Source organism: Pongo abelii, chromosome 15 (assembly GCF_028885655.2).
Source record: "Pongo abelii isolate AG06213 chromosome 15, NHGRI_mPonAbe1-v2.0_pri, whole genome shotgun sequence".
In the NCBI taxonomy this organism is placed as follows: Eukaryota; Metazoa; Chordata; class Mammalia; order Primates; family Hominidae; genus Pongo; species Pongo abelii.
Window position 1 is genome coordinate 85,459,999 of NC_072000.2, and position 15,130 is coordinate 85,475,128.

General features: G+C 35.8%; 1 protein-coding gene and 1 non-coding gene across 5 annotated transcripts in view; both read right to left on the bottom strand.

Moving 5' to 3' along the window:
* Positions 1–15,130, bottom strand: part of GTF2A1 (general transcription factor IIA subunit 1) — a 48,370-nt gene that overhangs the window by 14,120 nt on the left and 19,120 nt on the right. For all 4 annotated transcript variants that reach the window (XR_008512970.2, NM_001131737.1, XM_054529638.2 and 1 more), the window contains 5 exon segments: positions 14,664–14,868; positions 12,335–12,399; positions 8,155–8,230; positions 6,852–6,985; positions 3,272–3,592 (listed from right to left, as the gene is read on the bottom strand). Coding sequence is in view for 3 of the 4 variants with exons in the window: in NM_001131737.1 (NP_001125209.1) it covers positions 3,272–3,592; positions 6,852–6,985; positions 8,155–8,230; positions 12,335–12,399; positions 14,664–14,868 (801 nt within the window). In the remaining variant the exon portion in view is untranslated.
* On the bottom strand, positions 13,451–13,594 carry LOC112128936 (small nucleolar RNA SNORA79). The gene has a single exon (XR_002911380.1). It is a non-coding gene; the product is annotated as a small nucleolar RNA SNORA79 (small nucleolar RNA).

The window sequence follows — 15,130 nt, forward strand, 5'->3', positions numbered from 1 at the left end:
CATGCACCTGTTTTGAGGCTCAAAATATAAAAAGGAAAAATGGCAGAAAAACAAGAAGAAACATATCAACTACTATAGTAGGAAACAATGAACATATCTCACTCAGTAGTAAAAAATGGATCAAGTGGCGAAGCGCGGTGGCTCATGCCTGTAATCCCAGCACTTTGGGAGGCCAAGGTGGGCGGATCACAAGGTCAGGAGATCGAGACCATCCTGGCTAACATGGCGAAACCCCATCTCTACTAAAAATACAAAAAATTAGCCGGGCAAGGTGGCGGGCGCCTCTAGTCCCAGCTACTCGAGAGGCTGAGGCAGGAGAATGGCGTAAACCCAGGGGGCGGAGCCTGCAGTGAGCCGAGATCACGCCACTGCACTCCAGCCTGGGCGACAGAGCGAGACTCCGTCTCAAAAAAAAAAAAAAAAAAAAGGATCAAGCACACAAAAAATATCAAGGATACATAAAGAGCATCTGAGCAAACCTACTGACAATATAAATCTAACAGACACGTACAAATAGCAAACAAGTGCAGAAAACACATTCTTTTCAAAGCATATACAAAAACTGACCAAATCAAGCAAGTCTCAAGCAATTTCAAGAGATTCACACATCACACAGATCATATTCTTTACAAACAAAACAGTTAAGTCAGAAAAGAATAGAATGGGAAAAACACACTAGAGAGAATAAAGCTAAAAATTTACTCTTTGAAAACATTAATAAAATCAACACACCTCTGGTAAGACTGAATAGGAAAAAGAAAGATGGCACAATAATTATATTAGGAATGAAGATGACAAAGGATTCTGGTATCAATAAGACAATGTCATGATTAACTTTATGTTAATCAACTTGAAAATTTAGATAAATATATAGAGAGTCCTAGAAAAATATAACTTATCAAAACGGTCTCAAACAGAAACAAAACACTTGAAGGGCATGAGATTACTAGACCCAGGTATCTGTAGTGGCATGTTTTAACAAATATCAACAGAAGAATTAAATACAATCTTTGAAAAAAAAAGAGTTCAAAATAGAGGAAACATGTCCCCAAATTCATTTAACAAAACTACCATAATCTGAAAACCTTGTAAGAAGAGTATGAGAACAGAAAATCAGACAGTATCTATCACTCATACATATCTACAAAAAAGTCCTCAACAAAATGAATTCAGCAATTTATAAAAAGAGAAATAAAAAATGATCAAGTTGTGCTATCCCAGGAATACAAGATTGGTTTACAAATAGAAAATCAATTAATGAAATCCATTATAAATAACATTACAGTGAGAAATTGTACAAATCATTGCAGAAAAAGTGTTTAATTAAATGCAACGTTCACTTACAGTTTAAAAAACAAAGCAATGCAAAGAAGGGAATTTACTTAACCTGATGAAGATATCCATTAAAAAAAAAAGAAAACCCACAACGAACATTAAACTTAACAGTGAAGCATGGAAAAGATTACTTTTCAGTTTAAGAAGAAGAGAAGGGTGCCTGCTATCACCATTTCTAATCAATACTGTTCCGGAAGGCTTAGCCAATGAGCCACAAAAAACTGCCATTCTTCATATAAGATGTGAATGTCTACACAGAAGATACAAAAGAATCTACAGATACATTATGAGGACCAACAAAAGACATTAGGAAGGTGGCTGGTTCAAGGATGAATATTAAAAGCTCTACATATTTCCATACTACCAATAAACAACTGGAAAAGGTAATAAAAACATGTTACTTACAGTAGCACTGAAACTATGAAGAATTTAGTGGGGGGGAAATGGGCAAGAGACCTCAATAAGCACTTCTATACAAAACAAAAATATCAAATAAATATACAAAAAGAGGCTAAAACTCCTAAGTGAGGAAATGCAAACTAAAACCAAAATGAAATACTAAAATTTTCTACCTACCAGATCAGCAAAAATTAGGAAGCCTGACACTATCAGGTATTGATAAGGGGGTATGGACATCTGCACAATTATGTACTGAATGGCAGAAGTGATTTGGCATTTTATTATAAAGTTGCAGATGTGCATGCCTTAGGAGCCAGAAGTTCAATGTTTAGGTATAAAATTTAGAGAACCTCTTGCATTTGTGTCCCCAGAAGACATACACTACAATATTTTATAACTGTTTGTAACAGTAAACAACGTGAAACAATCCTGATGTCCACTGGATTAGAAAAATTGATAAATAAAATTATGGTATATTCAGCAATGAAAATAATTATAACTATATGCAACAACTTGGATAAACCTCAGGAATATCATTTTAAGGGAAAAAAACCAACTTGCAGAAGAATACGTAATTACTTCATTTACGTTATAAACATGCAAAACTAAACAATATGCTATTTAGGAATATAAATATATATGGTAAAATATAAAAGCAATTAATAATCAACACAAATGTATGAGCAAAGGTACTTTGATGGCCTAGGAATAATGGGATTAGGGAGAGGCATCTAAGGCCCTTTAAATAATGGAATTTTATTTTAACTAGATGGTGGGCACCAGGATGATTTTTATCTTTAAACATTTCTATTCATTTGTGTCTATTCAATATTCAATAATAAACTATGTTTTCTTTAGAAAAAAAATTACTTAGATAATTTAGAAGAACTTTGTACTAAGAAACAAAAAGACTGCATTTTAGGCTAACGAAGGCAATTAACAATGAAGATTGTGGTGGGACAAATAGTTTTTGGAGCCTAGTAACTAAGCTGGAATAGTGAGGAAAACAAAGGCATATTTATATGCTTCTAGAAGAACACAGACATTAAGGGTACACGCAGGTTTTTAAGGAAGTGGTATAGAACATGGACCAAAAGGTTTTAAATATTTAATAAATTTGTGACATTTGGTTCTTGAGTTTGCTCTCTCCCCAAATGTTGCCATGCTTTTTAAATTACTGAAGCAAAAGATTAACCACATCTATTTATCTACCAATGTCTTGTTTAAGCCACATTATAAATGTGTAAGCCAGAGTTAGAATTACCTGTACTCTTTACTACACATATTAATACAATTTAATTTGTTATACATTTTTTATTACCAGCTATATGAAAGTTATATTTTATGAAGATAAATATAACCAGAATATAAAAACCTTACTAAAGTTAAAACAATCTAATTTTATCTTTAAAATATTATGTTGTACAGCACCTAACAGTCTCTGAAAAAAACAGGATATAATTTATCAGTTTTGCACCAACTAAAAAAGGAAATAATCAAGTAGATTATCATTTTAAGTATTTTACTAGAAACTTACTTCTTCCACCTGCCCATCTTCAGCTCCATCTTTCTCTTTGTCTTCCTCCTCATCATCATCATAGTCTTCTTCTTCATCTTCATCTTCTTCAGATGATGTATCCCCAGTTCCATCAACTTGTAAGACCAATGGAGCTTGTGTTTGAGCAGGCTGGGCCTGCGGTTGCTGCTGGCCAGTTGCAGTTATCTGTGCTTGGGCTGGTGTAGGTGCTGCCACTGTCGTAGGTATAACTTGAGTCTTATTTCCTGTAAATAAGATTTGCTGAGGCTGGATGATGACACCTGTCTGTGGTGAAATCCCTCCAGGAAGAGGAGCCAGTACCTAAAGCAAAAGAAAACCACATAACAGTAACTAGTTAAGAGGATCAAGTACGGTACACAGAAATAGAAACAAATGCTTAAGAATCACCAGAATGGCCTTATTTCATACACAGTTAAAAACTACTAAAGTACAAAAGCAATTAGTTTAACTAGTGTAGTGACCCACTAAATTTCTATTTTATCAAATTTCTGGAAAATAAGGATTTTCTAAAGATAACTGCTTCATTTATTGAGCACGTACTATGTATATGCCAGATACCAGGCCAAGAGTTATACACTGCCTTCACATGAAGAACACTGGACTGAGAATCTGAAAACTTGGGTCTACTTTTTTTTTTTTTTAGATGGAGTCTTGTTCTGTCGCCCAGGCTGGAGTGCAATGGTGTGATCTCGGCTCACTGCAACCCCTGCCTCCTGGGTTCAAGCGATTCTCCTGCCTCAGCCTCCTGAGTAGATGGGACTACAGGTGCACGCCACCATGCCTGGCTAATTTTGTATTTTTAGCAGAGATGGGGTTTTACCATGTTGGTCAGGTTTGTCTTGAACTTTTGACCTCGTGATCTGCCCGCCTCCCAAAGTGCTGGGATTACAGGCGTGAGCCACCACGCCTGGCCAACCTGGGTCTAGTTTTGTCTAAAGTCAGACATAAATACAGCAGAGGCAAGTCATTTAACTCCTCTTGGCCTCTGTCATTTCACTGTCAAACTAGGCTCAATGGTTCTCAATCCTGGCTGCAAATATGAACCACCTGGCAGCTTAAAAAGTACTGATACCTTGGCTATACCCCTAATATTCTGACTCAGTGTGAGATAAAAGCTAATTATTTTTCTAAAAACCACCAGATCAGATTTCTGAAGTTCCTTTCCAGGTTCTGCATCTAGGATTCTAAAGTAAGTCACAACTTGAAAAAATATATACTAACAAATATTAACTATATGTACTATAATAAAGGAGGAGGACTGGATGCTTGTTACTTGCCATTAGGTTCAAGGAATGCAAAAATAAGACACAGTATTTCCTTTAAAATGCTTACACATGGTGTAACAACACAAAAGACAAAAAAATGGTACAATAGACAAAGCACTAACAACTCAAAAACACAGAAGATGTAGTACAAATATGACATACTGTTATGGGAACACAAGACAGTGTACCAAATTCAACTTGGGGGACAAAGCATGATCAAATATTACTTATATTATTAGTAAGTAGTTTCTGTTTGTGCTTAAAGGCAGCGGTCCCCAACCCGTTAGAAACCGGGCTGCACAGCAGGAGGTGAGTGGTGGATGAGTCAGCATTACCACCTGAACTCTGCCTCCTGTCGGATCAGCGGCAGCATGAGATTCTCATAGGCGCAGGAACCCTACTGTGAACTGCACATGCAAGGATGGAGGTTGTGCACTCCTTATGCCTGATGACCTGAATTAAAAGTTTCACCCCGAAACCATCCCCGCTGCCCAGTACGTGGAAAAATTGTCTTCTGCAAAAACCAGTCTCTGGTGTCAAAAAGCTGGGGGACCGCTGCTTTAAGGAGATTAGCCAGGTTTTTCTATTTGCTTGGGGGAAGTGCAGGGAGTTGCCAGACAGCATTCTTAAGAGAAGTGTAACAGCAAGTGAAACCCAGAAGTGACAGCAGTACATAATTTTGGAAAGACGTAAATAAACTGGATTAATAGTACAGCTCTGATCTTGTCTCTATCATCATACTATTTTATTGACATTTAAAAAAGAGACAGACACATAAACATATAAAGTACATAAGTTCCTCAAGAAAATAACCATTCCTCTTTCATTTTAGTGCTCACAGCACAAGAATATAACACAAGTAGATCCAAGTGTTTATTTTGATGTAAATGCAGCTAAATAACTGGGAGTATGGCAAGAAATAAACCTGGAGAGTTCAAAGAAACAAGATCCACAAAAAGATTTTATAAACCATGTTGAGTTGTTTAGGCTCTTCTCAGTAGGCAATGAAAAGCTGTTAAAAGTGTTAGGATTTTTAGAAAGATAGGCCAGGCACAGTGGCTCACACCCGTAATCCCAGCACTTTGGGAGGCAAAAGCAGGCAGATCACCTGAAGTCAGGAGTTCAAGTCCAACCTAGACACGGTGAAACTCTGTCTCTATTAAAAATACAAAAATTGGCTGGGCACAGTGGTGCGTGCCAGTAATCCCAGCTACTCAGGAGGCTGAGGCAGGAGAATCGCTTGAACCCAGGAGGCAGAAGTTGCAGTGAGCTGAGATCGCACCATTGCACTCCACCCTAGGAGACAGAGAGAGAGACTCTGTCTCAAAAAAAAAAAAAAAAAAAAAAGACTATAAATCAGCCAGGTTAGGAGGGCACAAGATGAGAGGCAGAGAAACCATTAAGGAGACAATACAGCATTTTAGTGACAAATCATGGACAGTATGAACTAAGGAAATGAAAAAAGAGGCTGAGAAAAAAAACAGTGTCAAACGTATTAAGGGACTACAACCATGGCAAAACTGCAGTTAAAGGAAAAAAAAAAAGCCGGGCGCAGTGGCTCACACCTGTAATCCCAGCACTTTGGGAGGCCGAGGCAGGTGGATCACAAGGTAAGGAGATAGAAACCATCCTAGCTAACACGGTGAAACCCCGTCTCTACTAAAAATACAAAAGTTAACCAACTGTGGTGGCGGGCGCCTGTAGTCCCAGCTACTCGGGAGGCTGAGGCAGGAGAATGGTGTGAACCCAGCAAGCAGAGGTTGCAGTGAGCTGAGATCGCGCCACTGCACTCCAGCCTGGGTGAAAGAGCAAGACTCTGTCTCAAAAAAAAAAAAAAAAAAAGAAAAACTATTAACAAGAATTGGTAGGGCTTGATACCTTGGGATATTAGAGGTAAGGAAAAGGGAGGATTCTACACACCCACTTCCAGTAAGCATCATAAAACTAGAGTCATGTCTGCCTCATTCACTCCTAAATCCCCTGACCCTTGTGAATACCCCGAGACTCAGTAACTGCTTATTGAATAAAGGCTGAATGACCAGCTTAGGAAGCTGGAAGGAGAGTGCTGCCACCTTTGAGGGGATGATGAAGGATGGGCAGAGACAACAGTAATTGTTTAATACATGTTTAATACATGCTGAATCTAAGTTAAGCTGTATACAGGAGAAATTTGAAACAACTGGGTCTGTAGCACTGAATAAGAGTCTTTTGTGCATATAAGGAGAGGGAAACTACCCAGGGAATACGTACAGAATAAAACAGAACCCCATACTGATCATAATAGATTATTTTACCTGCTGTATAACAGGAGCTTGTACTCCACCAGGCTGCATTTGTGGTATAACCTGTTGTTGTAGAACCACTGACTGCTGAGGCTGAAAGATATATTGGGCACCATTGGCTGCTCTGACCACCTGAAGAAGCTGGCCTAAAGCAAGAAGCATGCATTCCAAGTTATCATTTTAGCAGTGACCATCTCAAAAGAAATGAATTCATATTTAATTTCATACCACCAAAAGCACAAGAAATTATCAAGAAAACTAACAATTTTATTAAAGGCTGTCATTCATACACAGTATGCACAATCCTCCCCTTCTCTGACTTCTCGCCATGTTCAAATACATTCCTTAAAATGTTTTATTTTTCATATTTACATCCTCATTCAGCTATTTCCAACAAGGTTTTAACAACAGATTATGAGACTTGACTAAAGCTTACATTATCTTTGCTAATCTCAGGAGTGAAGAAAGAGCAGTTAAGATCAGACACTTCGGGAGCTGTTCATTTTTAAAGCTTTAAAGGAACAAAAGCTTAACAGCTCATTTAATATCTTGAACCAAACAAAGCACCTACAGAACTTTGCTTCAAAATTCGTAAAAGCAATAAAAGTCCCCTGAACCAGTTATCATCATTGTCATACAATTCACACAGAATCAAATTCCCCAATATGTTCCTTTAGATAACTCGGAGTCTTGAATTGATTAAAAAGCAAAGTACATCTTATTAAAATATGTAGCAAGACAAGCCCCTAATTTCACAAATTTACAAATTAACAAAAATAACATACACAGAATAGAAAATAAATAATAACTATATAATCAAGATTATAGGGGACACTTAAAAATCCATGTAAATAAATTTTTCAAGCACCAATATGCCAAAACACATGAGCTAGACATTGGTCTTTTGTCAATGAAGAGATACTGTGTATAATAATAGCATACAATAAATTTGCTCTTAATATGCTCTAGGAATTACTTTGATATCACAAGTTCAAATAAGTTTAATACTCACTTGGCATGTTAAATGTGTTCAGTAAAACACTAAGTAAGCATTTTTATATAATCATACTTCAATAATAGGGTTATCATGCACACATCAAAAGTTCAAGTACAATTTTCATCTTCTTTACTGTATCCTCAACAATGATTACAGTTGTATGTGTTACAGCCCTCAAATAAAGTTATTTTAATAACCTAAACCAAATGGTAAAAGAAATATTAGTATTTTCCGTCTTTCAAAGAAGACAAAACCTAAGGGCTAGATAGTACAATTTTCTGAATTACATTTTAAAATGGTTCCATCATTCCTAATTACCTGAATTTGTTAATATCTGCTGAACAGGAGTCACACCTGCAGGGAGTGCTAACGTAGCAGCTGTAGCAGCAGCACTCTGAAAAAAAAAAAAAAAGAAAAAATATCAAAACCACATATATATAATACTATCTGTTTATCTCTAGCATATTTTAATAGTGTATGAAACTTTTTGTTTAGAATATACCAAAATTTAAAAAATCTAGTAAGGCTAAATCCCATTTTATAAAATGGTACAAGACCGACCAACCTAGCCTCCAACCTACTAAATTATTTTAAGCAGTTAAATACAACAATATAATTGGGTTTTTTCCCCTAGAGAAGGTGCTCTAAGTAAATCCCACAGGTACTGCAGTTTTTTTTTTCCTTCTTGTCCCATCAATCTTCTTTAAGGTACCAAGCCTTCCTATACTCCATCTAACCTACACATTTTTAGACAATACCCACATTAACAATGTACAATATATGTACATTATATGAAATAGCTATTTCATTATTGCTTCCTTTCCCACTGTTTCCTTATCCCCATTTCCTTGAGATAAAAGTATAATTATCTACTTTTTAGAATTCTTAACTTTTAAAATTTCTACTAAAATCAACAGATATCTATAAAGAACACTGTATCAGAAGACTTCACTGGGAGTACAGCTGACAATTCTAAGATGTCACATTAGCAAAGAAAAAAGGGATATATTGGCATTATATTCTAGGTGAAACATGTATTAATAACAGATTAATACAAAAAATCTGTAAATCTTAAGAAAAGTCACACCAGGCAGACTGGCTCACGCCTGTAATCCCAGCACTTTAGGAGGCCCAGGTGGGAAGATCGCTTGAGCTCAGGAGTTTGAGACCAGCCTGGGAAATATGGTGAAATCCCATTTCTACAAAAAATACAAAAATTAGCTGAGCACGGTGGTGCACACCTGTAGTCCCAGCTAGTTGGGAGGCTGAGGTGGGTGGATGGCTTGAACCTGAAGGTGGAGGTTGCAGTGAGCCGAGATTGTGCCACTGCACTCCAGCCTGGGCGATAGTCACAAACTTTAATTTCAACATTTTGAAATGAAGTTAGTATGTGACACTTAAGTTATAAAGATATAGACAGGATTATGAATTTCTTTAAATCCAGGACAAATTCTTGACTTCCTGGAGAGTTCTGGAGAGTTTTCTCCTCCTGTCCTCCCGCAAAGAATTATGCCATTCTCTGGTTTTTTATTCTGTACTTTAAGTATTTTCCTGTATCCCACTATAGCTACACATTTTGGTAGTTTTTTCCCTCTCTTTTCCATCTTCTTTAGCTACCAATCATTCATATATTCAATCTAACCTATACATTTTTAGAACTACCCATATCTGGAAAAGCTTAAAAAAATAAATATAACTGCTTTGGAAATGCTGGTGTCAGAGAAGTCACCTTGGAAAATTATTAAAGTGAGTTAATAATTCAACTACTGTCTAGTCTGGGCTCTAGGTACATAGCTTTCCAAGAAAATAGACTTGTTGCCACTTGACAAACCTAAGTAATTTCTACATCTTGGGCCTGAAATTCCCACTGTGTCTCCGGAATTTAACTATAGCCCACCCGGGTGATCCATATTTAAGTTGGATACTCAATTACCCAATTTAAGATAAATCTTGTCTATATAAGCAAATTAAAGGTTATCTAAGTTTAAGGAAAATATTAACCACCACATACTATTAAGAAATATTTAAAAAGAAAAAAACAAAAATATTTAGAAATATTAAGTGCCTATAATTCATATTTTGAAAGATAACAATTCTCCACCAGCAAACTGACACAGTAGTTTCTATATAGAATACATGACCCAATATCTACCTGCACACCCTCCACAAACTCAAGCTGCATAACATATATTTGCTGAGTCATGTACCATACACAAACCACCTTACACTTAATAACTATTAAATTTTCTTCTTGTATTCCACAAAACAGCCCAAACACAAATAATGCATTAGACCAATCATTTCATAAAAAAGAACCGAAAACAATGGTTTACTAGAAGTTCCCTGAAATAGCCTTCTGCTATATTATCTCATGTTTTTATGATTAGTTCATTTCTAATGCAAACAGAGCCATTAGAAAGAACAAATATATTTTTGCTATTTCTGAATCAGAATAATGCAAACCCACAAAAACCTAAAACACTTTTATTGGTACAGAGCCTATACTAATTATGTTCAGAAATACATGAAGGAAACACTGACTAAAAACAACAAAGTAAAATGTAAAATATACAGAAATGTTAAATCAATTTTCCTGAATAACTGACCTATGACTTGTTTAAATACATATGCTTTTTAGAATAAAGGAGACTTAACCAGTAAGTAAGAGATGGACCACTAATTTTTATCCCAGAAATAACTTATTAATTCAAAATTCTCTTCCACAACATTTAAAATTCTTTTAGAGGGGCCTACCACAAGAGATTCTGCCAAAATTTGTTTTAAAATAATGCGAGTTATTCCCTAGGATATAGTCTTAATAACATCAACTGCAATAAGCAACATATAGTGAGACTTTTTTTTTTAAGGGTGGAGGTTAAAAAAAATTGGGGCCTTAGACTTAAAATGGAGTTTTTTCCAATAAAAAATCTTGTGAGAAATAACAGGCATGAAATTTTTTATTTTCATGCAAACGAAAAGATTCTAGAAACTGCAACTGCAAGTACAAATAGAGATCCTTGATATTTGTGAATTTAAAAATTGCAATTTCTACTATCATGTAGAAACTTCCAATTCTGCCACAGTATGAATTTGTGAGGCTGGTAATGTGTAGGAGGAAGTCATCTGTCTAGTGGGTAAGCCCTTCTTATCTGGCTTATAAACCACAAATGAACTTTGTGATTCAGTATCACTCACAAAGTAGAACTGATCTTTCCATATACTGCTTTTTGGTTTAAAAAAAAACTTGAGGCTGGGCGTGGTGGCTCACGCCTGTAATCCTAACACTTTGGGAGGCCGAGGTGGGCAGATCGCTTGAGATGAGGAGTTGGGAGACCAGCCTGGCCAACATGGTGAAACCCCATCTCTACTAAAAGTACAAAAAAATTAGCCAAGTGTGGTGACATACACCTGCACTCCCAGCTACTCAGGAGGCTGAGGTGGGAGGATCACTGGAACCTAGGAGGCAGAGGTTGCAGTTAGCCAAGATCACGCCACTGCACTCCAGCCTGGGTGACAGGGTGAGACTCCATCTCAAAAAAAAAAAAAAAAAAAACTTGAACGGAGGGAAAAAAAATCTCATTTCTAGTACTAACTAGTTACATAGGTTAAAAGACCTTTTTACAAATATTGATTCTTTCACCTTTAAATAAAAGTTTTGGCTGAAGAATGAAATGTAAGAGCTGAGTCACCACTCAATGAAATTAACAGTCTGTAAATTTTAAACAGAATAAAGAAAAACCATTTATAAGGAAGTATTGAACTACTCTAATCTGACTGTATTTTAATGTTTTATCAAAAAAAAAAAAAAAACAACTTCAAGGATATAGGTAAAGATTTTCTAAGGATCTGAAGAGGTTCTTTCAAGTTTACAGTTAACCTATACTGCATTTGTTGAGAAATATTATATGTCTGAAATGTAATTTGAAAATGTGAGTGAGGACTTGTAAAGTTTAGTGAATAGTCCTCAGAAATATAAAAATTCTAACGTAACTCAACGGTTAAAATGTATTCTGTGGTAATTTACACACTATAATGACTTATTAGACTATACTATGGTTAAGTCAGAGCAATATTTTTAAATGCTTGATTTTAAAAATAGTTATACTGAACTATCCAAACAGTCTATCTTCATTTTTTAGAAGTTCACAATTCTTAGCCTTCCCACCCTCTTGCAATTACTAGGTCTCCTGAAACAGAACCATACTTGGCATTATAAGCTTGGTAGGTACCCTAAAACTTTTTCGGAAATAGTGGGGAATGGAATAACTCTCACAAAGCACCATTCTTTTGGTGTTCTTAAACAATTCCGTAATTTTATGAATCTTAATGTCTAGGTACCAAGCTAAACTTCAGATCCAATATTCAGGAAACTAAAACAGCTGTTTTGCTCGAGTCTTCAATAAACTTCAAGTTGTTAATATACGACATATATAGGCATAATCACAATTTGGGTTAGAATTAAGTACAGCCAATCAAACTGCTACATTCTGAGTCTTACCATGTTTGATGCATTCATATGCTGTATCAACTTAGAATCTGGAACAATAACTTGTGGTGCTGTGGCTACAAAAAAATAAGCACACATGCAAACAAGGAACCATGAGGTTATTTTATAATCACAAGAACACTTTACATACAATGATGAAAACTTTTTTCACGTTTTCCATGTTTTCCGCACTCAAATGCTTTCAATCATTTGATCTCAGGACATTATAAATTTATATGGCAAATAACAGCTGTGATATACCCACCCTATACTAGAAAAATATTTAACATTAAAAAATATTTAAGCCCAGGCGTGGTGGCTCACACCTGTAATCACAGCACTTTGGGAGGCCAAGGCGGGCGGATCACTTGAGGTCAGGAGTTCGAGACCAGACTGGCCAGTATGATGAAACCCCATCTCTACTAAAAATACAAAAAAATTAGTTGGGTGTCAGGCTGAGGCATGAGAATCACTTGAACTCGGGAACTGGAGGTTGCAGTGAGCTGAGATCGTGCCACTGCACTCTAGCATGGGTGACAAGGTTCCATCTCAAAAAAAAAAAAAAAAAATTAAGTGACAATTCCTAAGGATGCAAGGGAATTTAGGAACATGAAGTAGTGAGTTACCTTAACACCTAAACATACACAGTTCTATGCATTCTTAAGTAAACTGGACATTTTCAAACATAATTTTGTCTTAACTCAAGGTTAACTGTTTTACTGATACAATGATACCACTGTTGCAGTGAGTTACTAATCCAATAAAAGTAAGCTCAAAAAGTTGTGACTAGTTTTTGAAATCTACATAGTCCTTTTCTTCCAAATATGACAGCTGACAAATTCATGCTACTTTCATCAGCTGTTTAAAAAATACAAATCAGCCGGGTGTGGGGATGCATGCCTGTAGTCCCAGCAACTCAGGAGGCTGAGGTGGGAGGATCACTTGGGCACAGGAGTTCTGGGCTGTAGTGTGCTATGCTGATCAGGTGTCCAAATAAGTTCGGCATCAATATGGTGGCCTCCTGAAAGCAGGGGACCACCAGGTTGCCTGAAGAGTGGTAAACCGGCCCAAGTCGGAAAAAATACAAATCAGAAATAATGGCAATGTTACTTAAGCGTAAAAGAAATTAAATGTTTGATTCCGCAAATTTCAGAGAACAGACAGATAACTCCATTATCCTAATATTCTCTGAGTGAAGAAAATCAAATTTTAATTTATGATGACCTAAAATCCTAATGCCAGGTCTGAAGGCAACAGGAAGAACAGTCATCAAAAAAGAATAAAAGGATAAAATTATTTGATACAAAGTACACATTAAAATTAGGTATGAAAAGTACCACTAGATATCAACAGTAAAATAACCCAAATAGACTCTTCTACTGTGTGTCATTACCAATTTTAAGACACATATATATACTGTCAAATGAGGCAAATGAGTAACTAAATGATATTAAAATGAACTTTTCATTTACTTCTAGTGTCCTCTCCCATAAAAGCAGATGCACTGAATTAGAATGCTCAGGAAGTTTTATAACTGAATAGATGTTTGTCATGAGAGAAAATACAGATCAAGTTTCTTAGCCTTTTCTGGGCTCAGATTTTCCTCAGCTGTGAAACTGAGCCAAGGGCTATTTTACAAAGCCCTTATAAGATGCCAGTGAAACAGTATCTATAAAATGACTTGCAGAGTACAAAGCACTATGGACACAGTCTATGAATATTTGCTTTTTCTTAGCTTTAATCCAAGTAATATAAATTAAGATATGTTATATATCCACCCTTAACTTAAAATAAATCTAATTCAGTCCATTTAGCCTTACATAAATTACTACGGAACTCAATTTTCAGATTGCCAAAGTATACAAAAAACTCCAGAATTTAAGATATATTTTAAAAACTAATCTGAAACATGTCTTTGAAATAACATGTATTATAGAGAAAGCAAATAACTATTTTACCATATAAAATAATAAAGCCCTTAGTAAATAAACCTTTTAGATTTAACTTAGGAAATCCATCACTATATAGCCTTTTCAAAACAAAATATTAATATAACTTCTCTGAATATCAACTTAGGCTTTCAATTAGTAAATTACTTGTCTACCATTACTCTACAGATACAACCTACATTTTATACAAATTTATATACATTTACATACACACACACCCCTCAGCCAAGAGAAAGGGGGAAAAAAGCCCGAAATCAAGAGGGGTTTTTGTTTATTTTTAGGTTCTCCATGCACCCCTTAAAAGACAAGATCCAAGAAATGCAGCATATTTCTCTTTCATAATGACAAACTTAATTTCCAAGTCATAAGTAGGAAAACAAATCCAGTCTCACCTTGCTGTGATGCAGGAATAAGGACCTGCTGGGTCTGTGCTTGCTGAGGTACCGTCTGCTGAGGCTGAGCTTGCTGATGATGGTGATGGTGGTGATGCTGCTGCTGCTGGGGTTGATGCTGCTGTTGAACTTGCAGTAGAAGCTGCTGCTCTTCTGAATGAAATCCATCTACTGCCCTGGACTGCATTAGTTTGTTTTCCCATAACTAAGGCAAAGAACATTAAAGACTTATAAGTGAAAAATAACTCTGGACAGATGAACACAACAGTTTTATTAATCTCTTTATAAAGTTATTCCATTTTAAAAACTGATACAGACACAGAAATACAACAAATCTATAATTCTAACCCAAGTGTAAACAATAACAAAAACAAAATTTTAAAGTATCAAACCTCATTTTTGCCACATCAGAGTACTAGAGATTTTGTTTCTTTTTATATCTTCCAATAAACTTTCTATAGTAATTC